Source organism: Dermacentor albipictus, chromosome 4 (assembly GCF_038994185.2).
Source record: "Dermacentor albipictus isolate Rhodes 1998 colony chromosome 4, USDA_Dalb.pri_finalv2, whole genome shotgun sequence".
In the NCBI taxonomy this organism is placed as follows: Eukaryota; Metazoa; Arthropoda; class Arachnida; order Ixodida; family Ixodidae; genus Dermacentor; species Dermacentor albipictus.
In genome coordinates this window covers 79,384,270-79,407,850 of record NC_091824.1, presented here as the reverse complement: position 1 = coordinate 79,407,850, position 23,581 = coordinate 79,384,270, and the positions used below count along the sequence as shown (strand labels likewise).

Here is a 23,581-nt window from a genome sequence, read left to right as displayed (position 1 = left end):
TATCCATCACGACGCTACTCACGCTCCTTTACAAGCTCCTTACGATGGTGCCTTCGAAGTCCTCAAGCGTGACGCCAAGTTTTTCACACTTCTTGTCAACGGATGCAAAGAGACAATTTCGATTGACCACTTGAAGCCAGCTCATCTGGACTCTGGCAGCGCCATCTCTACAACTGAAACCGCTCAACGGCAGTGCCTTCATCGCTAGAGGGGAAGCCATGTAGTGGACAGTACTCGTAGAGCCCGGCAGTGGAAGAAGAGACTGGACTAGCGCCATCAGGCATATAGGCTCGTTGATGGTAGCCGCGACATCAATGCAATCACCTGATTAATAAATGGCAATTCTTTGTGGGCCTTCTGTTCCCACACCCCTAAATATGAAGTCGGTGAATGATCTACCGTATAGACTCTCGTAAGGGCCACACTTCTTCACAACTTTGGCGAGGTGCTGTCCTTACACGGAACAGAAGCTTTTGTTTTGTACGTTGCACACAAGTCTATTCCAATTTCTGTCTGGGCATCATAGCAGAAAAGTTTGTGTACACTGCATAAACAGTTTGATACTAAAAATAATAAAGTTTGAAGGAATTGATTATGTTGCTAATGCTTCAGCCTCAGACGAGTGCGTGGGGCAGGAGATGAAAACAGTGATGTCGAACATGATAAATAAAAACTACGATATTTCGGTTTCCATATGAGAGCCGTGTTCGCAACCCACAAATTGCGAGAATGCATGTAGCAAAATCAACATTAGTGGGGAAGTAATAGTTTCTTTTTTATTGCCTACACTCGGTCATGGGTAAAATATTTACATTTTTACACACGTGAAATGTATGTTGAAATTGTGACACCACTGACATAGAGCTCTTATCATTGTTTCAAGATTGTTTAAAAGGTTGCTTCAGAACCGAAGCAACGATCCGCGACACCTATAGCTAGGAAGTTGGTATATGTACAAGACGGCATAAATAAACTGCAGAACCTCGGTGACATTTCTCTCAAGGAAGTGACAGAACCCATTGGGAAAATATCCCTGCTAAAAGGCTTTAGCTAGCACTGCATACATATCTGGATGATAACTTTTGCCAAAAGCTCTTATATGAACTGACATTCACAAGCCATCAGAATTTGAAGTCAAAACTTTCTGGCCACCATAACTGGCTGCAGAAGTATAAATTCATTAAACGACATGAACCGCATGTTGAGGTTCATCTGTGTAAAATCCATGTCATCACATGATAGTGCATAAGACTAGGTCTGCCATAACTTGCGTATATGTCGTTCAAATAGGCAAGATCGGTGGATGATCAACAAGGCTGATAGAAAAGACCACACACTTTGTTCTTGTTACATCACATTGCTCAACGAGAGAGATGTGGAATACTAGAAGTGGCATCAAGAAGAAAACGAAACTCGTGCAGTCAAAATTATATACTTGGTGTTGCATGAATATACCTGTGCTGTGCCAGACATGTGACAACAAAAACATTTTTTTCTAGTAGACCATAGCTGCATGAGGCTTAGTGCAAAGCTTCCTCATGCCCTCTTACACAGTACGATTCATGCTCCAGCCTAAATGAGGACTCTGGTGTATGGTGTACACAACACCTCGGTCTGTGTCACTTGTACAACATAAAATGTCAAAAAGATGCACTGCTAAAGAAAACTGAAATGATGCTATATTGTGTTATCGAGGCTCTGCAGTTCAGTGTATAATCAGCATAGATGAATCATTTTAGGCAGCAGGAGTATATTGATCTGAATCTACAATCAATTTAATTAAAATCTCAACTCTATGAACCTTGAGTTTCTTTCCGCAAGCAAGTTTCATGCACCAATGAGTCCCGCTCCAAATTGTTCATAAAGCCAGACAATTGAACAACACAAAAAACGCATACATTAAAACAAGTGTTGCTGTTGCTGTAATGGCAGCTAGTGTCATTAAATTACTAGACTATTACAACACAATATAGCAAGCATACCTGGCCAGCCAGTATACCAGCACACATATCATCTAGCTGGCAGTCTGCGGCACGCAAATCAACATCATAATCCGAGAGTGTAGAGATCTATGTAGAAGTGAGACAGTCCATTGTGAGTGCACAGATTGCTGCAGTGCTTTTCAATCTGTACAGGCATCAAACAAGCCACATCTGCCCACATCCACAGCACAGTTCTGCAGCAACACAGAATAAAGGTGCTGCTTGAGGCATGCCAACATAAAGCACTGACTATCAAATTAACTCTTCACTAAACAACAAAGGAATCTCATCATAGTAAAGGTTGCAACACAATGCATTAATATTGAAGCTAACTATCACAATCATTCTCAAAGTAAATTTGGATCAACAGCTTCAATTAACGAGGGAGCACAGTGCAAGGGCCACAGTATGCGGCAGCCATCACACATTGAACACGTAAACTAAACACCCACTGGAAGATCACAGCAGGTGGACTGAGAACCATTGTCACTGTGGGACTGAACAATGCCACAACACGTCATGCAACAGGGGTCCTTTTCCGTTTCCGGTGGAGTCCAAGGAAGCAGAATCACAGTTTGTGGCAGACACACATACACACATGAGCACATTCAGTGTTCTTGGTTTTCACAAGGGGCACATGGGAGTGTCGTCGTCACATTTAAGGTTTCTTCTTGGGAAGCGTGCTGTCGAGCCGGAAGTAGTTTGGCTTTGTTTCAGTCTTTGGTCTGTTGTATTCCAGGTGGTCGTAACCGTCAGCATCTGCCAAGGCAGAGAAACATATTAGTGTGCTGGTGTTTCGTAAATAACGAAAAACATGCATCATTAACTGAACATCCATCATGTTGAAGGTGGTGAATTGATAAAGTGGCAAACTTTCCAAATATGCATAATTTCTGAAAACCACATAATGATTGTTCTTAGTCATGTTCAAGGCACATCAAAGATTAGTTTCGCCCGAAAGCTTAATTGATACACAAGCTGCACCAACACGAATAAAGCTGAATAAAGCTAATGCTTACTTACTAATAATCAACACTTGTTTCATCAGTCACTTGAATTGTAAAATTTAATGATCGTTACACCCAAGAATCTGTTGGCAAGAAAATAGCTTCTTGCATTTCCAGTAAGCAATGTGGAATGAACATTTCTAATGATAATGAAAAAAAAGGAGACCAAGATGACTGCAGTGCTGAAAGCCTTACTGAATATAACAACAATATGTGCTCGCATGGCATGAAGTTTCAGTAGCCCTTGCAGCACTAAAAATCCTTGGTAAAGCTACGCCTCCTAAACAAGCAATCGAATTAGTTTGGGTCCCGGCCCACTCCTCAGTTGAGAGCAATGAATATGCTTATCAACAGGCCCGAGCGCTAAACTCCCGGGCCAAAGAGGAGGAGGCAAGGGGATGGCAACCCATCACAAATTATAGAGATATAGTCAAATATTACAGGGACGGCAGGAAGACATTCCCGCACCCCCATCACTCCTTGACCAGAGCCGAACAAACAATACACAGGCAAATCCAGGCAGGATCCTTTCCCCACCCCTGCCTCCAGAACAAAATATACTCAGAGAGATACAAGAACACATGGCCTCACTGCAATGCATTAGGCACCCTTCGGCACGTCATAGGACAGTGCAATTTTTCCACAGACCACCCGCCACCTATACCCACAACTAACCCCCCTGCTATCCCCACCCTTTACGAGCGATGGGAGATCATGCTGTCCAGCCCTGCCCTGGAAGACCAGCTCCGACTGACCCACAGGGGCCAGGCGGCCCTGGAAGCATATGGAGCTCGCGAAGAGGGAGCCACCCCATCAAACGCTTAACGCGTTTCATTTCATAATGGACCAGTAAAGTTGTTTCTCTCTCTCTCTCTCAGTAGCCCTATCGTGGCAGGAAATGAAAGAGTAAAAATCGCAAGCAATAGTCCTCCAGAGTTGTACTAGCTACTGCTGACATAGCTTTGCACTTGGGCTCAAATTAATTATCTTTATGCAACAGCATTCTTTGCCTGGCTCCCCAATGATTGCACTTTAAAGCAGCATTTACAGCATAGACATCGTCATTCCAATGCTACTGCATAACTTGGTTTTCAAAGAATGTGGACCTGCATAATCATTTTTTTTATAGATGTGACTGCAAGGTGTTACTGCAAGTGACACTGCAAGTGACACTGCAAGGGACACTGCAAGGGTGGGTGGAAAGACAGCATTCTCAATTTGTCTGGAAAGAAACAATTCTGTGGCTACTCCTGACCACACCTTAAAAAGAAGTGCATGCACTTACCACTACTCGACCGCCCTGCAAGTTGTCGAGTGTCGGTGCAGATAGGAACGGTAACATTACTAATGTCTCCCTTGTCTTTGACCTCATCATAGAAGGGTTCCTTCTTGTCCACATATGATTTGAGGTCCTCTATGCTCTGGTAGATATTAGGCTTGAAGTCGAAGTCCTTGCAGTTGCTTTCATAGTCATTGCCTCCACAGGCACCTGTAAGAGTAAAAGTGGCAGGAATAACTTGAGTACAGTGTGCGCAGCAGTTGATGGCATCAAGCCAACCAGTGCACAGCCTTCTTGAAACAGGGGGTGTGTTTTGTCCAAAAATATTGAGAATAAGTAGTCATAGTAAGTAGTTGTTTATTAAATTTGTTTATTAATCTAGGTAAGGTTTATTAACTAGTACTAAATTGCTGCCAGCTGTACTATAACTTCATAGCTCAAGCAGCTGACTCCTGACAGGCAGCCAGCAAGGGGGCAGAGGTTGTAGGATCAACTTGACAAAGAGAGGACAGCAGAAGGAATAGAGGAGGAGATAAGAAAAAGCAATTTACATTCTAATACAAAAAACCATGGCACTCAATCCAAAGAATATATCCAAGAGATGATGTGCTTAAATTACAAATGTGCTTCGTACATAAAATTTTAACATATCTTTCAACATTGAATGCACCAACACCTTTCTCAGGCGGGATTACCTTTCAAGCTCTGCGAATCCTGGTCGTCATCATCACAGAAGCCCAGCTTGGCTTTCTCTATGTTACTCTTGGTGCAGTTGAGGTCATTGTGAATCTGCTTGATATTGGAGGCTCCTGATGCATTGTTGAGTGCGCCATCCAAATGAACAGCTTGGAAAGCATAGACAGGATTGTCAAAGTGACGTCGATCTATGAAACACGACCATAACAAACGGTGAACCACCCAACCAAACAAGAAGGTAGACTAAACGTGGAAAAAAAATGAAAGAAAGTAAAAGGAAATAAGACCATGCCAAACCATGCACAAGATTAATGGACATGCAGCGGAGAAACATATTGCAATGATTTGTGAACATACCTGGCAGTGGTCTTGGGTCTGCAGTGTACCTGTGAGAAAATGAATCATTAAGCATATTAAGCTCTATGTTTCAATCCACAGCAAATATTCTGGCACAGAGGCCTACAAATGATAAACCTTGTGCCTAACTTTTTCAGGAGGTAAATATTTAAAAATGGTGCTTTTTAAATCAGATGAGACATGCACACTTTCACTGCTGCTATTCTTGATTCAAGCATTACTGAGCACAGTGTGCGTCTTCCTTACTATGTCCCTGTCTTTCGCGCTGTGCTTATTTTGCCACAAATTACCAACTCGCCCAAGCCTCTACCTTTGTTAGCATTATTGAATTATTGAGCCCCTTGGCAGCGTTGCCATTTTAGTAAATTAAGGCTTGTTTAACAGAAAAAGCGAACTTTTAACAGGTAGTGGCCTTTTTATCCAATTTTCAGCTATTTTTGGCATGTATCATTTATACTGGGATGTAAATCCTTCTAGTGTATCTTTAGCAGCCTAATGCAAGAGCAGTGAATGCCTCAATAAGACAACCTTGCAGAGTCAGTAAGATTTTGTCGTACGGCTCTCGGACAGAGGTTGCTGAACCAGCTGAAGTTAGCACAAATGCTTATAAGCCAAATAGCATGACGAGAGGCTAGTGAGACGATTCAAATACTGCAACGTTTAGGGTTAAAGCACGATTGGGATAAATGTCATTGCTTTCTGGCTGGCACCTCCAGTGATATGAATGAGCTTTAAGTGTGCTACCCCAAAGCCACAGCTCTAGTCTGAAGGGTCTCACATTATCCAGGGGGCACTTGTGATATCTGCCATTGGTGACAGACTCAGCAGGCAAAATTTGAGTACGATAAAGGCATGCATAGCTGGCTTCATAGTGGTGAACTTTGCAGTCGGTTCTTCCTTCTTTCCTAATGTCTGTGCCATCACTAGCAAAATAACTAGTGTACTTGTACCAGTGCCTAATGATGCATGCTTACTATATTTGAACTTGGAGCTTGAAACTATCTAGTACTACTTTCCTTTTTATGAAAGAAACTTTCCCAACATTCATCACTATTGGACTTTAATTGGGTAGTGAATCATTTCAGGCATTTGGAACTTCACAATTAATTGCAGTGAATCAAAGTAAGATAATAATATTTCTGTGGTCAAGTGATTAGCACAGGAAACTTCTGTTAATTCAACCGTGACACTAGCTACAGAATTGACCTAATTATCCGGCGGGTCAAATTAGAAGAAGAGACCGAAAAGAAGTCCGAGCACACTGCTGCTTTATGCGGCACTATTTACCCGTCTCTAACAGGCCTCCAACTTTAAAGAGTTCTTGTGGATTGAAAGCAGAAAGTAATGTGCACCCAAATGCACACTCTATTTTATATTAAGAGGAATATAGCAGGCTACCAATTCTGGCAATCAGAAAAAGACAAAACCTAAAGAGTTGACACATCTTCAGAGCATGGAAATTTATTAGCATTTAATGACCACTGTTGTCACTCCTGGACTGCTCTCTAGTGCCGTAGTCCACAATATGTCCTCCTGTGTCTAGTTCCCTGCATTTGATGATTTAAATTTAGTAGACGTGTCTGCAACTATCATGAATGAGATCTGTGCCCACACCTAGACTTGCTACTTTGCGAGTTCATCTAATGACATATGCAAGACACAAGTACAGTAAAAACATGTGATGTGGCTCTGCTGCTGCTTAGCAAGTAAAATAATTTGTATTTTGAAGTAGCTTTTGTAAAGAAACCAGCACCTCACCATTGCCAACCTACACAAAAACATTTTTGTCTTCATCTTGTAATTACAATGACAATAGTGCTGACTATAGCTGTAGGGGATTGCCAACACTGCAAATGCAGTTTAGGTTTCATTTGCCTTGAAAAAGGTGCACATGAGAATGGGGGTTAATATTGACACATGTACTTGTTTATCAACTTGTAATACTTGTAACAACTGAGTTATCACTCAGTGCAGGACGCACCTGCATGATTTGACACTTACTAGAATGTTATCATTGATTCTATCTGTTGTGTATGTTCTTGTCAAACCATGTGTAATCAGATTGCATGTGCAACATGAACAGCGTTTTACTTTCTGGAAGGTATGCGAGCATCAGCAATTACACTGGAACCTTTGATGAGTCCCGTATAAAAGTTGACGCGCTTGACCCACAGATCAGCTTTCAACGATCGACACATGTGCTCACCACTATCGTTCCGCCCAAGTGCTACCCGTTTGCTGGGCACAGGTTCCCCCAACAAAGTTAAATTTGTGACTGGCATTGTGCCATTGCGGCTTTTCACCGTCGCTACAATGTGTCAATACATATTCATTCATAGTGAGCTTCTGTTCTTGCTTGAAACTTGGACAACAACTGGGCAAGAAATAACATTTTTAGCAGAAGATAGCTTGTCTCTGATCTATTCAATGCCTCCTGGGGCTACTAAGGCTGACACTATAGCCAAGGGGTGTCACCATTTGGGTCAAGTTTGAATTATCTGGTGAAGGCTAATTTTAGGATTGAAATAACAAAAATCTCAGCCTATAGAAATATATGGGCACTGGCCGGGACCTTCTTTTGGGATTAAATTAACCAAAATATCTAACCAACCAGAGTTGTATTGCTGCATCTAATGTAGCTCTGAAAATTAGAAGTCAACTTACGTTACGTAGGCCAGTTCATTCTTGAGGTGGCTAACCCTCCTCTTGTAGTAGAACACAATGCAAATGACAATGACTATGACAAGGAGAACCGCCACGCAGGTTCCCACGACAATTCCCGAGTTGGACTTTGGTTCCTCTTCAAAATACATCACGCTTCTGTCCACAAGACCTGGGGGGAAAAAATATATGGAAAGGAAGTCACAAACTCAAACACGCATTTTAAACCTTCAATGTATAGCAATGTGAAATGGTTTCTTTATCGTTACAACAACAGATTGCATAAATGTCATATTAAAAGCAGCAAATATGCACTCTGGTTCTAAGCAAATGGCAACTTACGAATATTGCAGTATTCCCCTGTGAAGCCGTAGCGGCAGACGCAGCCAGATATGGGACTGCACACAAAATTTTCTTTGCAGTCGCAGGATGACATGCAGTGGTCTCCGTAAAAGCCTTCAGCACAAACTGGAATGAAATATTGAACACCCTTCATTAATAAGCTTTTAGTACCTAGTAACAACCAGCGTTCCTTAAATGACAAAACAAACTCATTCACTTGCTTGATACAGTAATGCTCAAGATTTGATTTACATTACATGTTTTGGTTTTATTACATCATAACATTTAAGCTGTTGAAGAAGAGCTACAATGGCTCTAGCTGCAACCTTCTATGAAACAAGCTTTACTGCTATTTATACTTATTTTATTTATTTATTTATTTATTTATTTAACAATACTGTAGGCCTTTGCACAGGCCCAAACAGGAAGTGGATTGTACAATATACACACGAGCAGGGGAAAAACAGGAAAAAAGAAAAACAAAAAATATATAAAGCAAAAGAAATGCCATACAACAGCACTGGTATACAACGCAAGACACCCTTTTTTGTTTCACATGAATCAGGGAAAAGGTACTCAAAACAATTGCAATATTTGTCGTATAATATTCTTGTAGTTATTGTGGATCTATATAACACCACTACTCAGCACATTGCAATATTTACATTTGAAATGCAATCACACGTGCACTAGTGTCCAGTCAATCAACCAACGCATTACCTTTAAACTATGCGCTCAACTACTTTCATGAACAGCCAAAATATGACTCCAATTTTGCGACAAAGCCATCCACAGAATCTGAGTCTACAATTTCCTTTGGTAACGAATTCCAGATTTCAATTGCCCATGGGAAATATGAATAGCTGAACGTGTCGCACTGTGTCGGATATTGCCTGATGTGTTTATTATGACAGGTTCTATTGGAGTGTCGGTGTGGTGGTTGCACGTAATCTCGCTTATCTATATTAATTTTGTCATTACATAGCATAAAAAGAAATTTCATGGCAGCTACACGACGCCGACAAACAAGGGTAGGCAGTGCTGCCTGGCTTCTAAGAGCACTTACGCTTTCGTGTCGAGAATACTTATGGTAAATAAATCGCAACGCTTTATTTTGAATGCTTTCTAATTTCTGTGAGAGTCCTTTCTGGTGCGGGTTCCACACTATGCTACCATACTCAAGAATTGGCCTTAATAAAGTTCTATATGCTGTTAGTTTCACGTGGGATGGTGCTGCAGTTAATTTTCTTCGCAAGAAACCGAGTGTTCGGAAGGCCTTCGTGCATGTATTTTCGATATGGGTATTCCATTTTAACGCGCTTGTAAAGGTTATGCCTAGATATTTTACTGTGTCAGTTTGTATTAAATCGTTGCCGTTTAATTTATAATTGAACCTAAAGATCGACTTTCTATGAGTTATGGTCATATACTGTGTTTTCTTAAGATTAATTTCCATTCCCCACATGTCACACCAGCGGGCTATATTGCTTAGTGTAGTATTTAGTCTAAGCTGGTCCTCGATTCCTTGCACGCTTGTATAAATTACCAAGTCATCGGCGAAGAGCCGCAATTTTACTCCATTTTCTGCACAATCAGCGATGTCGTTAACATATATGAGAAATAATAATGGCCCCAATACGGACCCCTGTGGTACCCCTGAATAAACTTCGAGTTCGTCCGAGTCATAATTATTTATAGTAACATACTGAGTTCGGTTTGACAGATAGGCTGCTATCCATTCTACTACATTGTGCTCAATTCCGATAGACTTTATTTTCTCGATTAGTTTGCAGTGCACGACGCGATCATAAGCCTTCGAAAAGTCAATAAAAATAGCATCAGCTTGGAATTTGGAGTTAATTATTGATGCGAAGTCATATGTTATTTCTAATAACTGTGTTATAGTTGACAATCCTCTTCTAAAACCGTGTTGCTTAGGATATAATATGTTATTTTCTTCTAAGTATGTCATAACGGCTTTACTTACTATGTGTTCCATTAATTTACAGCTGCAACAGGTTAGTGATATTGGTCTATATGTTTCCACGTGTAATTTATTGCCTTCTTTATGAATGGGTATTACTTTGGCACATAGCCAATCCTTGGGAAGAGAGGCTGTACTCAGCGATTCAGAAAAGATAATTTGCAAAAAGGGAGACAGCTGCTGCGCGTACCGTTTCAAAAATTCATTTGATATATTATCGGGCCCCGGCGCCTTCTTGGTGTCTATTTCCAAAAGCAAATTTAAAATGCCCGACTCTGTTATCACAACTCCGCCCATCCGGGTGTCAGCGGCTGTGACGGGCGCACTCGATATTGGCCAGCGCGTGAAAACGGATTGGAAATAGGTGTTAAATGTATTTGCTACATCGCGCTTTTCTTCTATGACCAAACCTGCCACTTCTATTTTACTGCTCACGACTTCTGGCTTCGACAAGTAGCGCCAAAACTTTTGCGGTTGGTTCTTTATGAAATTTGTTAACTTATTTGAAAAGAAGTCATCTTTTGCAGCTTTTATTTCTAATTTCAATTTGCATGCCAGCTCTATTATCTCCGCAGAATTTATCCTTTTTCTTCGACGTCTTTTTAGTTTTCGTTTTAGGTGAATTATGCTCCGCGTGATCCACGGTGTTTTCCGCTCAGTTCTTTTGAATTTTGTTGGTATGAAATTATTTTCGCAATGCATTATAGCCTCTTTTAGTTTTATCCAAAGGCCATTAACGCCTCCGCAGGATTCAGCTGAGAAACCATCCAACGTTTCCTCTAAGTAGTCAATAACACTCTCATCATTAGCTCGGCTATAGTCCTTGAAAGCTATTCGAGATGGTTTGGTCTTACACACAGCGCTCTTACGCAGAGTAAAAAATGTTAGAACCAGCATCTTATGATCTGAAATCCCTTCTTCAACGCGTATATGTGGTTTTATCGACTGCGATACCAAAGCAAGATCAAGTACTGAACAGGCATTTCCTTGAAAATGCCTACTTGGTTCTAATTTGGTCACCCACACAAGAGCTAATGGTAGAGAAAAATGCGAACAGTTGTTCATGTGCGTTCTCATTTCTGCTGTGATTGGTTGTACTTGAAGTAGGCATGTATGCAGTACTGGACCTCATAGCTGAGGTAAGCCCTTAGAAGTGTCCGACTTGTAAAATGCAAGCTCACTCTCTGTGCAACGGGAGCCCATCCAGCCTGGCTTGCATCTGCACTTGCCATCACTGGCTCGGCACAAGCCACCATTTTGGCAGGTGCACTTCTGGGTGCAGTTGAAGCCATAGGTTCCATTGGTGCAGGCTGTAATGGAACAGAGTAGGGGCATAGCACTAAGTATCAAAGAACCAAGCATAACATGAACAAGAACTGTGTTCACGAGAAGCTGACAGACTATTGCAGTGCCCTATAACCCAACAGTCCAAAAGATTGAATTGGGTGGTAGCTCATGTTCAAAACACTAGCAGCATCCGTTAGCTGACCACAGCTCCACATTGCAAATAACCTGACTTCCAAGGAACGTGTCCCCTCACTTATGTATCACCTTACCAAAAAAAGAAAAAAAAGAAAAGGGCGCAAACTAACAAAGGCTTGATATGGCTGTAGACAAGTGCTTAATATCCAATTTACAAGTTATTCCTGAGAAAGAGCAAAAAATTTCCATAAAAGTTTTGAGTTTGCCAATGTTTTGCACATAATCTTCTCATAAAAAATGTACTGCATCGTTCATTCTTTGCATTCAATAGAAATACCTATGCTAGTAAGATATTAGCACAGAGCTCTTCTCTAAGTACAAAAAGCTCTGCAACAATATTATCGACACCCATGACAACAATGTATGTCAGTGGAAACTAAAGAATGATATGAACAGGTGCCCGAAGCCAGTAGCTGGCATACAACGAGCAGTCACGCATGGCTCATTAACGCAGTACAGAGCAAAGCAATGCGCACCATGAACAGGCAGGATTTGTCCTTGGCATTGATGATACTAACTGGCAGAATGAATACAGTACAAGCTTGGGGGGTGAAAGGGTTAACAGCAGCAACATTACCTTAACATGGCCTCTAGGGAACATCAAATCAATTTGTACATATGAAGTTTAAGTAAAAGGATGTGTTAAAAACCATGGACACATTTCAGGGTTCCTGAACATGGTCAAAGTAACGACAAACATGGTCAAGTTAACAGACATCAAATTATTGTGCATTCCACATCAAGTCACATGGTGGCACATGGCAACAAGCCCAAAAAAGGAGTGATAAAGAGCAACGGAGAAGAAAAGAGGGTAATAAGACTGAGCAATGAAAAACTGTGAGCGAGCAAACAAAAGCAAACTGCCACACTTACTCATAGTATTAAGCACATGGGTGATGACACTCAACAAAAGTGACTGCCCCCTATAGTAATGGTACTAAAGGGTAATAAACTAAATGGTAAAGTTTCCTAATTGTCCAATCCATGCAACAGCAGTAAGCACCATTAGCCAATAATAACTAAAAATATACTGTGGAACATGCGAATGCTTTTCCATGCTGGCAAATAAAATGCAAATTCACAGCAGCATGGAAAATGAATCCTCTCCAAATGCAATGGAACATTTTGTTCAAAATTGCAGATCATGTAGGGAAAAGGATGTCAAAAACCATAGGATAACTGATGAGTCTTCTGTGCTAAAATATGAAGTACTGCAAAAAATATTCAATTCTAAGTAAAACTGGAGGTGAAATATATGTCTGAAGGCCCCCCTCTTACCGCCAGCTTGACTGGGTATAAATGGTAATGAATGCTCCGGTAACCAGCAGCCTGAGCTCATGTATCCGATGTACCAGCTGTGTAGTACTGCAGAATTGCCGGCTGCAGCCTTATCAACATCCTACGTAGTAATTACCCGAACACGTGGGCTAAAAAATTTAATTCGCTAAGTGGTCACTAAACCACTCGCCTTAGCGAAATGTTTCGTGTGCGGTGCACTCATGCTCCGAGCGGGCGTCGCCAAACATATAGTCCGGCGATGTGGTTCTTGGGTCCCTCTTCTGTTCAGTCCGCGCTATCTTAAAATAAGATATCTTAAATAACTGGTTAAATAGCAATTATAGAGGAAACATTGCAATTCGGAAATTGAGGGCCCAAGTCATATTAACTCAACAAAAATTTTTTCTCTACACAAAATCCTGTTGCGTGCTAGAGCCTGCTGTACTTTGGCACTGCGGATGGCCCAGTATGGCAGTACCAAAATAAATATGAAATAGTGCACCAGTGACGTCGATCCCTCTATCCTCTCCATTCACTCTTTAAAAAAATTTGCACCCTTTGTGGCTTATCTTGTCCTTTAACAATAATCACCGTCTGTCTTGCCCACATTTCCTTTCTTTAATGCTGCGAGCCCGGTACTTCCAAGTGACGAACAGCTTGCACGTTATCAGCATGACGCAGCATTCCTGACAGGAAAGTAGCGAGCACCGAGTTTTTAAAGGGACCCTGAAACGATTTTGGCGATTTTCTACAAACGTACTGAGTCGTTAGAGTAAGTTCTTCTGATCATTAATTTATGCATCTAAGTGCTCTGCGTAAAGCGTGTAATTTATTATAAGGTTTTAAAAATACCCATCGCTGCCGATCGCAGCGCACTGCTCGGCGGAATTTTAAGCCGCCCCTACCCATATGATGCAAATAACCCATATTACGTCACATGGGCGAGCTATTTGATTGGCTGACCAGGGCGCGTGGTCGATAATGTTTCCAACTTTATGGTGAACAAATGATGCTCGTAATAGTTGGAATGTTAGTTACTTTGTTTTTGTAAAAAGAAAATAACTTAAAGAGAATACAGAAGAATAGTTTTTTAGTACACTTCAGCACTTCCGGCACACAGCAAGTGTCGTCTGCTTGTGTTACAACGTACTCCATTTTGACGAGAGCTCCGCGGTCAGAGTCGATCTCAGTCTTTTCGCGAGCACTATGATTCGACTTTGTTGCCTTGTGGACTGCAAACCTAGCGACCTGCAAACCGCGAGTCCAGTATTAGGGCAAACGCAAGCGCAAGGGGACAGGGTCTGGCCGCTTGACTGTGCCGGGATGAGCCACGAGATGAGCAGAAGGGCAAATGTGAACGGTCTGCACGGTGCAGCCACCTGGTGGCACAGAGCTCAACCATACACAGTAGCAGCAACGAAGTGTATTCTTTGCTGCTGGTGTGTATTTTTCGCAGGAGTGTAATCATCAACACGTTGATTTACAAATGTTTAAAATGCTGTACACTTGGTTAGAGCAATATTAGCGCTTTGTTTGACTGGTTAAGCGCTGCGCCAGCAAGTGTCTGGACCGTGCAGACCGATCAGGCTGCTCACGTACGTCTACGCTAAAGTTCCTTCATCAGCTTGAGTTTATGCCTCCAGTCATTTGCCGAAATGACCAGCTTGCCTGTTTTTAGCGGAGTACCGGACACGTTCGGCGCTACGACAGAATGCTCGCAACGCACGCTGCTTCGATAGCTCTCGGTCGACGGCCAAGGGGCTAGCGGAGAGGTCTCGCGCGGGAGGGGGCGTGCTCCTAAACAACCGGAAGTGAGCGATGTGACGTCGCATCGTGACGCTGAACCAGTGAAGGCGGAGCTTAGCGCCGCTCGCTCGGCGAGCGAGTTGAGGAGGAAAAGCATAGCTAGGGAGGAGGGTAACTTCTAATCGCTTGCAGCTCCATTAATACGTAACGCTTCACTTAAATTGTGGTGCAAATGTTCTACTTAAGCTGTACCCTACGCGCCTACAAAATTTGTCCGAACCGTTTCAGGGGCCCTTTAAGAAAGGAGATGCTAGCTATGGAGATAACAATTATTGTTGTGGGACAAATATAGACCCCAAAGGGTGCAGCCATGTTAAGAGTGTTGCGAGTGCAGACCGACAGTAGTGCAAGCATGGAGGAAAGAAAAAGATGAACGCAAGCTTTCACTGGCATGGGCTTCATCGCAGCCTTCTCTTTCTTTGCATGGTGACGCCAGCTAGGAATCGACGTGAAGCGTGCTCTATTCCGTTCCCAACCCTGTGGCGGTACCGCAGCTTGGATAATGACGTTTGCCAATAGCAAAAAATAAAGAAAGGCTTTATGAATCAGAATGAAGAGTACTCGTAATGTCATAGCATTGTCGCCCGCACAGCAGGGAAGCATGTGGTGTTTTCTGATGGGATGGGGAGTTCATCCTCACTAACACACTATATATTTTTCGTTTGGGCCCACAGCCAAAATACTGCAGACGATAGTACCTACGACGAATTCTGTGAAGTTGTTGTTGGGCAACAACTTCACAGAATTCTGTCGCTTCACAGAATAACTGTCGGGCTTCGATTTTGCAAATGCAATATTGCCTCTAAAACCGCTGATTAAAACTTTAATATTTTTTTTTACTTGTGAGCCATATTTTCCACAATGCTGCATCTGTATTGGCTGCCAAGCATTATAGTCTGACAGCAGGTGTGCAAATCGCCTTATCGGAAATTATCAGTACAGCACCCTGTGTTATTTGATGCAGAGAATAAAACAATGTATATAGCTGCTACATTCGGGATATCTGGAAACGAAAGAGAAGGGGGGGGGGCATGTGCGGTATCCAAGGCAGCTATGCTTGTGCTTGAACATCATGCCCCCCTCCCTGAAAAAGTTTTCTATATCGTCACCTTCCTGACTACACCGGAGGAGGGGGAGGGAGGTGACAGAAGACCTATGCGCCCTGGGATCCAAACGACCTAGCTACGCCACTGGTTCAGAGAGTTATCTGTGTTTTTTGCTGTGTTATGTGGCAAGTGGGTGACAAGGGAGGGGGAAATGCCATTCAGGATGGTTGAGGATTAGGTATGTCATGCATTGAAAGTGGGAAACTTGCAGATAGTATAGGATGGAATCATGCAGCTGACTCGCAAGAGAGAAGTACTAATCAGGGGCTGCTGTAAGAGGCCGAGGTACTGCTGAGAATATAAATTAGGCTGATGATATTATAAATGAAAGCATCATCTTTCCATCATCCATGCTTCTCTTTAATATTTCTTTTTGTACAGATGGAAAATGTAATTTTACAGATGCCATTTGTGAGGCATAGCCCAGTTGAGAGCTGGTGTCTGTCTCATGCCCTCTTGTTTCTGTTCACATTGTGCTGCATTTTCCAAAATGCCAATATTTGTCTCTTCAGTCTTTTGACATCGGCCTACGTGCCATCCTGTGAACATTGAACTTTGTAAAGCTCTCAAAGTTCTGATACCAGAAGAGATGGGGGGCAGATAGTATGCATTCTTTAAAAGTCTGTCTTGAGCACAGCTCTCATAAGATACTTGCACACTTTAATAGCATTGATCTAATAGCATTGAACAGCAGAGACTGACAAGCAACACATGTTTTTAGATCACAGTGACTTTTTCGGCTACTTTGCCGTTGCAAATTTCCCTTGCTTCTGGAACTTGCCTGAATAATCTTGTTTGAAGCATGTACCGCTCTGGTGTTCCCTCACCATCAGAAGATTCCCAGTGTATGTTCAGTGACTGACAAGGGAAACTTTCTTGTGGCCAGAACTATTTTTTCGTAATGCTTGACGAAACATTCGTAAAATTATAGAATAAGCCCGAATTCATAAATGTTGTGTAAAGTTCGGGACCATTGGCAGGTATGTTATCAGGAGCACTTAGATAAAGGCACAATTAGATAAAGGTGGAAAAAATAGAGGTACTCACGTATGGTGCAGTTCTCGCCTTGCCAGCCCGGCATGCAGAGGCAGGCACCCGTCACAGAGTTGCATTCGCCTCCATTCTGGCATTTGCACTTCTGAGAACAGTTGTCGCCCCACTTGTCCACAGGGCAGGCTGGAAGCAGAAGATGAATGGATATAAAAACTAGTGTTAATCATACTTTAAATAGAAATGCCGGAGCAGTTCAGACTGGTGAAGTATCCTTTTTTATTCCAGATCTCTATTTGTGTTACTTTCGGGCCACAATTTTTATCATTACTGGAGAAAATGAAAGCCAGACTTCTTTTAAATTTTATGCTTCAGCTGCAGTGCCGATGATGTCAGTGTTACGTGATGCCAAGTAGTCGCTTATCCTGAAACAACGTAATTATTCCTTGTTGATAAGTACGTCACACCAAAGCAGACACCGTAAAAATGTAATATTTTCATGGGAAACTCATGCGTAAATTAGAAGCCACCACTGCCACTCATTAATTAATTTCTCTTGCATACTTTGAGGACTTGTGCACAATGTAGTTTTCATAGAACATCATAAGTATGTGGCCTTCCGAGTGAAAACATAAATTTTAGTCGGGAAATGCAGGGCGAGGAACATTCAAATTTAACTATGTAGACTATGCAAGTCAGTACTGCCCAAAATAAATTTAAACACTGAGAGAATAAGTGGGAAACAGGTTAGCCAGGGCTCAGACTCAACATTGCAGTGGCTCTGGTCAGGAGCAGGCACGTGGAAAAGAGGTGCCCGCACAGTTATACTCGCACGAGCAGAGCTTTTATCTGGGTTGCAGCATTGCTGCAGATTAGGTGGAGACAGGAGTGATATTGTTAACAGAAATGATGACTCACACTCACTGCACTGCAAGCCCATATAACCGGCGCTGCACTGACATTGACCGGTGATGTGGTTGCAGGGACGGCCATTGCTGTGCATGCACGCTGCACACACCTCCGAGCAGTTCTGGCCAAAGTAGCCAGCTGGGCATGCTGCAACAAGCCAAAAGGCAAGACAAGAAGTCATTCGAGTGTCTCTATTAGTCACAAACACAGTCCAAAACAAGGTCAGTTAGTGGTAAGCATCACACAATGACATCTACATGTCCAGTCTGCATGCAGAAGTAGCATAGTAGGTGACCCCACATGTGTTCAAAGAACATATTGAGGTTGTTCTGGCATGCACATAATGCTTGGTACATGCATCTTATTTGACTGAATTCCAAATTAACTACAGCCTCCACCAGTTGAGAATTGAACCCATATATATATACAGTGCCAGTGCACCTTACAGGGCCTGTTCCATCTTACAGGCTCAGTGTTGTGCTACTATTCACAGCAGATAATTACAGCTATTCCGTATATGCTACGGAAATCTGTGCTAAAATTTACACAAAACGAATATAGCTCAGTAGCTTAACTTGCTCCCTGCTGCATTGAAGAAGGTTTATAAATCTGACCTGTGTTTTTAAATGACAAGCAAAAATAATTCTGTTCAATTGGACACTAAGCCTCGGTAAGTGCTTAATTTGTAGACTATTCATTTAGCTTTTGTTTTGTCCACCGTTTTTTACTGCATCGAAGAGCCCTGAAAAATGGGACTTTGACCTGAGACAGCAACTTGCATCAGCACATGTCCTATTTGTAAATGTTACTTTTTTCCATTGTGTCAATGGTGTTTAGCCCATATATAATGTCACGTGTGGCCTCTGAATAGGGAAAACGTGGAAAAGGCAAAGGAAAAGCAACATAAATGCATATGTGCTTTTTCACTAAGCTGCGCAGCATCTGTACAGAGAACATTAGAAGTTAGGTTGATTCAAAGTCTTATGGCAGGTAGAGGCAAATGTCATCTGCGAAATCACCAGGCCCCTAAAATTACAAGATAGAGAGAGATAAAAAAATGAAGGGAGCAAAGGCTTCAATGGAGACGCACAATGTAAGAACATCACGCTACTCTTCAATTGTCTTGAACCGCCACTCAGCACCATAAGTTACCCTGCCATAAGGAAAGAACACATTACCTGGTATGGAATGCTATGACTATTTTTTGCACTAGGTCACATGAATTGGCTAGTTTATGCATGACCCAAATTAATAATGAAATTTGTTTACCAGATATTGGCCCCTAAGGCAACAACAAACTGTTGCCCGCATGTTTGCGTACACACATACAAAAGAATATCTGCAGCCAGCATCTTGTGATAGTAAGGCAAGATGTGCCAGTAAGCATGCAGAGAATGCAGAAGACAGCTTACGTTCACTGCAGTCCTTGCCCATCCATCCCCGTTCACAGACACAAACACCAGTCTCTGGATTGCACGAGGAGTTGTTCTTGCAGTCACAGGTGTTCTCGCACGAGGCACCCCATTGGCCACGGGGACACTGACTTTCACAGGACACTCCTGCAAGCAGGTCACAGTTTGCACAAATTCAGTTAAATTTCCAGTTTTCCTTCCTTTATTTTCTTTGCAGTTACAATCCATAACATTACAGTTTATTTAAGATCAGCAAATAGTGATTGCAAACTGAACTTCTCGCACAAAAACACTAGGTGTTTTGTTTCACGAGCATATGTCATGAGATCATGATACTGAGTAAATTAATAAGAAACATTAAAGAAAAGTTAAAGTCGGGGTTCCACGTGCCAAAACCACAATATAATTTTGAGGCATGGTGTAGTGGAGGATGGCGGATTAATTTTGTCCACTCGGGGTTCTTTACTGTGCACTTAAGCCTAAGTACACGAGCATTTTTGCATTTTACCCCCATCAAAATTCATACTGGTTTAGTAAAAACAAGCTTTGACCTTCAACTGGTGACACAGGATATGCAATTTCCGACACAAAGCACATTCGCACCCATATTCTAGGATGTTGCCCCACTCAACGCTCCACCTCAACTCATGAAAGTAGACTGCAGGGCCACCGTTCGACTAAAACTGTTGCAGCCCTTTGACGACGCTCCACGGCAATTTTACTGGTGAAAATTTTATAACCAGGCATTCTTGGATGCCTGCTCAGAACCAGTGGAGTGATAGTTTCCTAAGCAACTACTCCTCACTGTTGTAATCAACGAGGACTGTTAATGAAGCACAGCATTTAATTCTGCAGTTATGGAGAGGCCCCATGCTTCACTAGATGGAGTCGAGGAACAGCTTCGAGGAACAGCTTCGAGGAACAGCTTCGAGTTAAGGCCCATTAGAGATAATGTGGGACACTGTATTAACTGTAGTAAATAAACTTGAAGCAGTGTAACTTGATAGGCAGCAACCTGCAATTGAACAGCGGCACTGGTAGATGGTGCCTTGTGCCACATAGCACAACCAAATCACACAAACATCCTTATAAGCACAGCGTGGCTGCGTACTCTTATATCTGCCACAGAGGTTTTTGTAGCGGCATCAACTTCCTAAAATGCCATGATAGTTTTCTCTGCCAAGAAGTGTTACACAATGGAAGCACATTCCAGTACATTCTAGTTTTAATGCAGTGCCACCTGATATTTGCACTAGCGCCTCCTATTCATATATCCATTCTGGTATTCTGCTAAAACAGCAATACTGAAGTGTTTAGCACTGGCTAAAGCTCTCTACTATTTCAGAAAGTCATAGCTGAAGGCTGGAGTGCAGACTTCCCGAGCAAATTAGCTTGAAAAAGAAAATGAAGGAGCTGCAAGTGCTGCTGGTACTAGTGTGAATTCAAATTAGTAGGATGACTTCTCTCAAGACAGCTGTCTTCGCCTCCATCTTTATCTTAACGTGGCAGAGAGGATGACAAGTGGATGATGGTACAAATTCCGAGCGAATGTAGCTGCCGAAGACAAAGGCCAGGTGGGCTCACCTCTGATGCCAGGTGCACAGATGCACTTGCCGGTGATGTAATCGCATCCCAAGGAATGCTCCCAGTTGCACTTGCATTTATTTTCGCAATTCAATCCATACTTCCCATGCTGGTGGCCAGGTCATGTAAAGCAAAAGAATAACAAATATGGAAACACAAGACTACAGATCCACTTAAAATATCAGACATTAGACATTACTTATTTCATCATAAACTTATAAGGTTATAGAATGTTAGCATGTGGAATACGCACCATCAAGGACATACATATACCTCCCAACCTGTATTTATATATTTATAGCTATTTCCTAATTGGCATGGCACCCAGTGCCAAGTGTAACACGTGTGGTGCTGAAGAAGCTTTAAAACATTTCCAGTGTGACCATCCTGCATGCAAAGATCAGAAGCCTGGCTTTCAGAGAGTTTTAAGAAAATTATATGATAGGAGCTTCGCAGAAGAGAAGATCCTGGGACTGTGGCCTCATGCGTCTGCAATGTGCAAAGCCACAAAAGCAGTGTCGCATTTCTCTATATGAACAACGCACACACCCCACCCCATTGGTGCTCGCAGTGGTGACTCCAATAGAAAAAACTTAATTCTGGGGTTTTACGTGCCAAAACAATGACTTCATTATTAGGCAAGCCATAGTGGGGGACTGCGGATTAATTTTGACCACCTGTGTTTCTTTAACATGCACCCAAAGCATGGTACACGAGTGTTTCTGCATTGCCCCCATTGAAGTGTGGCCGCCGTGGACGGGATTTGATCCTACGACCTCGTGCTTAGCAGCACAACAACATAGCCACGGTGGTTGATTCCAATAGAGGCACCATCCATCTGGGTGGCCTTTAAGGTACAGAAAATGTGTTGAACTCATGTAATCTTTCATGGACAATACCTATTTTCGACTGGCCTCAGAAAGATTTTAAAGGGAAAACGGCAGCTCATTGTAAATTATTGCAATATTTACCAAATCCTAACGCATGCCTTTTATTCCAAAAAAATTGCTCCTATAATTGCTTGGGCGGTGCAATCCAACATGAAACCAAAACCTAAATCACATTCGTGGCATTCACAACAGCCTACCGTCAGAGCCAGCTTAGCCAGCATCATCATCATTGCCACGTTCGGATGGAGATCATGGATGTCAATGCCATAAGTTATTGCACAGCATGGCGATGACAGCACACTACCTTTAGTCTGATGATTACAAAAGCACATTCAAACAATCAAATATTTGCAGGCTGGTGGCAACCAGCTGTGTCACATGTTCTTGGCATATTAGAGGAATATGTGTAGCAGGTCAAACTAGCCCAACAGTTAGTCTAGGTATAGCCCACAATCCCATTTGCTATTGTTGTGGAGTCCCTTGATAAATGCGGACTATCAAATGCACTGTGGACCATACAAAGACTGCAATAAGGTATCCCAAAAGCGATGATGATGATGGACATTAGGTAAACCAATTTCCATTCTGTGATGGTGAAGCTTACTGGTTTTGTCTTTTCGTTATTGCAAGAATCAGAAGCATGGTGTGCTTTTCTTGCTAAAATAATAGGGGGCATATTTGATTTCTTTTAGTGTCACTCATATGTCAGTTTCCTACTTCGAATCCATCTAGAGTGGATGCACATTTGATTCAGGGGTATTTTAGAATCGGGGCAAATGCTCTTGATGAATCAGCAATGTGTTTTGGCATTTTTTCTGCTTCGTTTCATTCAACCCAGCAGATAACTCGACCAATTTCGTTGGTCCCATCAGGGTTGAAGAAGTCTACTTTATGCATGTGCCATTGTTGTTGTCCATGTTCTTATTGCTGTGCCATAAATTCCATTCAAGAAATAGTCTGAATGAGTTTTAACTTCCTAGGCTACTCTTTGACCTCTTACTGAGCATCATGCAACCAACATTTTCAGAAAATTTGCACCAAAGCAGAAATCTGTCCATTACCTGGAGTTCCGGAGAATTTCAAAATGTCAGATATACCGTATCTATTCGAATCTAGGCCGATAGTTTTTTTGTGAATAATCATATACCAAACTCTAAGGTTGGCTTAGATTTGAGGTTTTTAAAGTATGCACCAGTTCGTAACTGAAAATAATAAATATGGTGCATAGCTAGCACCATCTAGAAAAGTCAGTATCGCAGCTGCTACTAGCCACACCAGTAGCCAACTGAAGTACATAAGCAGCGTCGCCATTTTGACCTGTGTCATATTCGCGTGTGGCGTGGCGTTACCGTAATGGCACCAAACAGGCAATACCACTATAGTGCCACTTTCAAACGAAAAGTTGTGCTAGCCGCAGAGGCATCGTCAAATGCTCAACCCGGGCGGGACTTCAGCATAGATGAAAAAAATGGTTGTCGTTGGAGGGGGCAATAGAAGACGCTGCTGCGTGAGCTGCAACGCGGAGATCACACTGACAAAGAAGATAAGCACGTGATAACAGAGTTGCTGTTCACCGAGATCGCGGCGCGTTTCGACGTGTGTGAACCGTGCCGCACTGTCTGCACATGCATGGGCATGCGGACGCGAGCTTGCGCATGTCTGCAAGAGTATGTGTGGTCTGGGCTATAGTGACGAGGCTAGCAGCGATAATGACGTAGAGTGAGCTCGGCATGTTCATATTAAATAAATGCCGTTTTCATTTTGTGAAAACTGTCCTCACATTTTTGTTTGGCCTACGTTGGAGGTAAGTTTTCTT

At 42.3% G+C, this 23,581-nt stretch overlaps 1 protein-coding gene across 5 annotated transcripts in view; it reads right to left on the bottom strand.

Annotated features, from left to right (window-relative positions):
* Positions 1–750: 750 nt before the first annotated feature.
* Positions 751–23,581, bottom strand: part of drpr (multiple EGF like domains draper) — a 169,738-nt gene continuing 146,907 nt past the window's right edge. For 3 of the 5 annotated variants that reach the window (XM_065449797.2, XM_065449794.2, XM_065449795.2), the window contains exons 16-26: positions 20,876–20,984; positions 19,292–19,438; positions 17,889–18,026; positions 17,028–17,156; positions 11,490–11,618; positions 8,325–8,450; positions 7,986–8,154; positions 5,322–5,350; positions 4,964–5,152; positions 4,275–4,478; positions 751–2,741 (exon numbers count right to left, since the gene is read on the bottom strand). In XM_065449797.2, the coding sequence (XP_065305869.1) occupies positions 2,641–2,741; positions 4,275–4,478; positions 4,964–5,152; positions 5,322–5,350; positions 7,986–8,154; positions 8,325–8,450; positions 11,490–11,618; positions 17,028–17,156; positions 17,889–18,026; positions 19,292–19,438; positions 20,876–20,984 (1,470 nt within the window). In that variant the 3' untranslated portion in view covers positions 751–2,640. The remainder of the gene's footprint in view (positions 2,742–4,274; positions 4,479–4,963; positions 5,153–5,321; positions 5,351–7,985; positions 8,155–8,324; positions 8,451–11,489; positions 11,619–17,027; positions 17,157–17,888; positions 18,027–19,291; positions 19,439–20,875; positions 20,985–23,581) is intronic. The other 2 variants (XM_065449799.2, XM_065449798.2) reach the window with 2 other exon arrangements.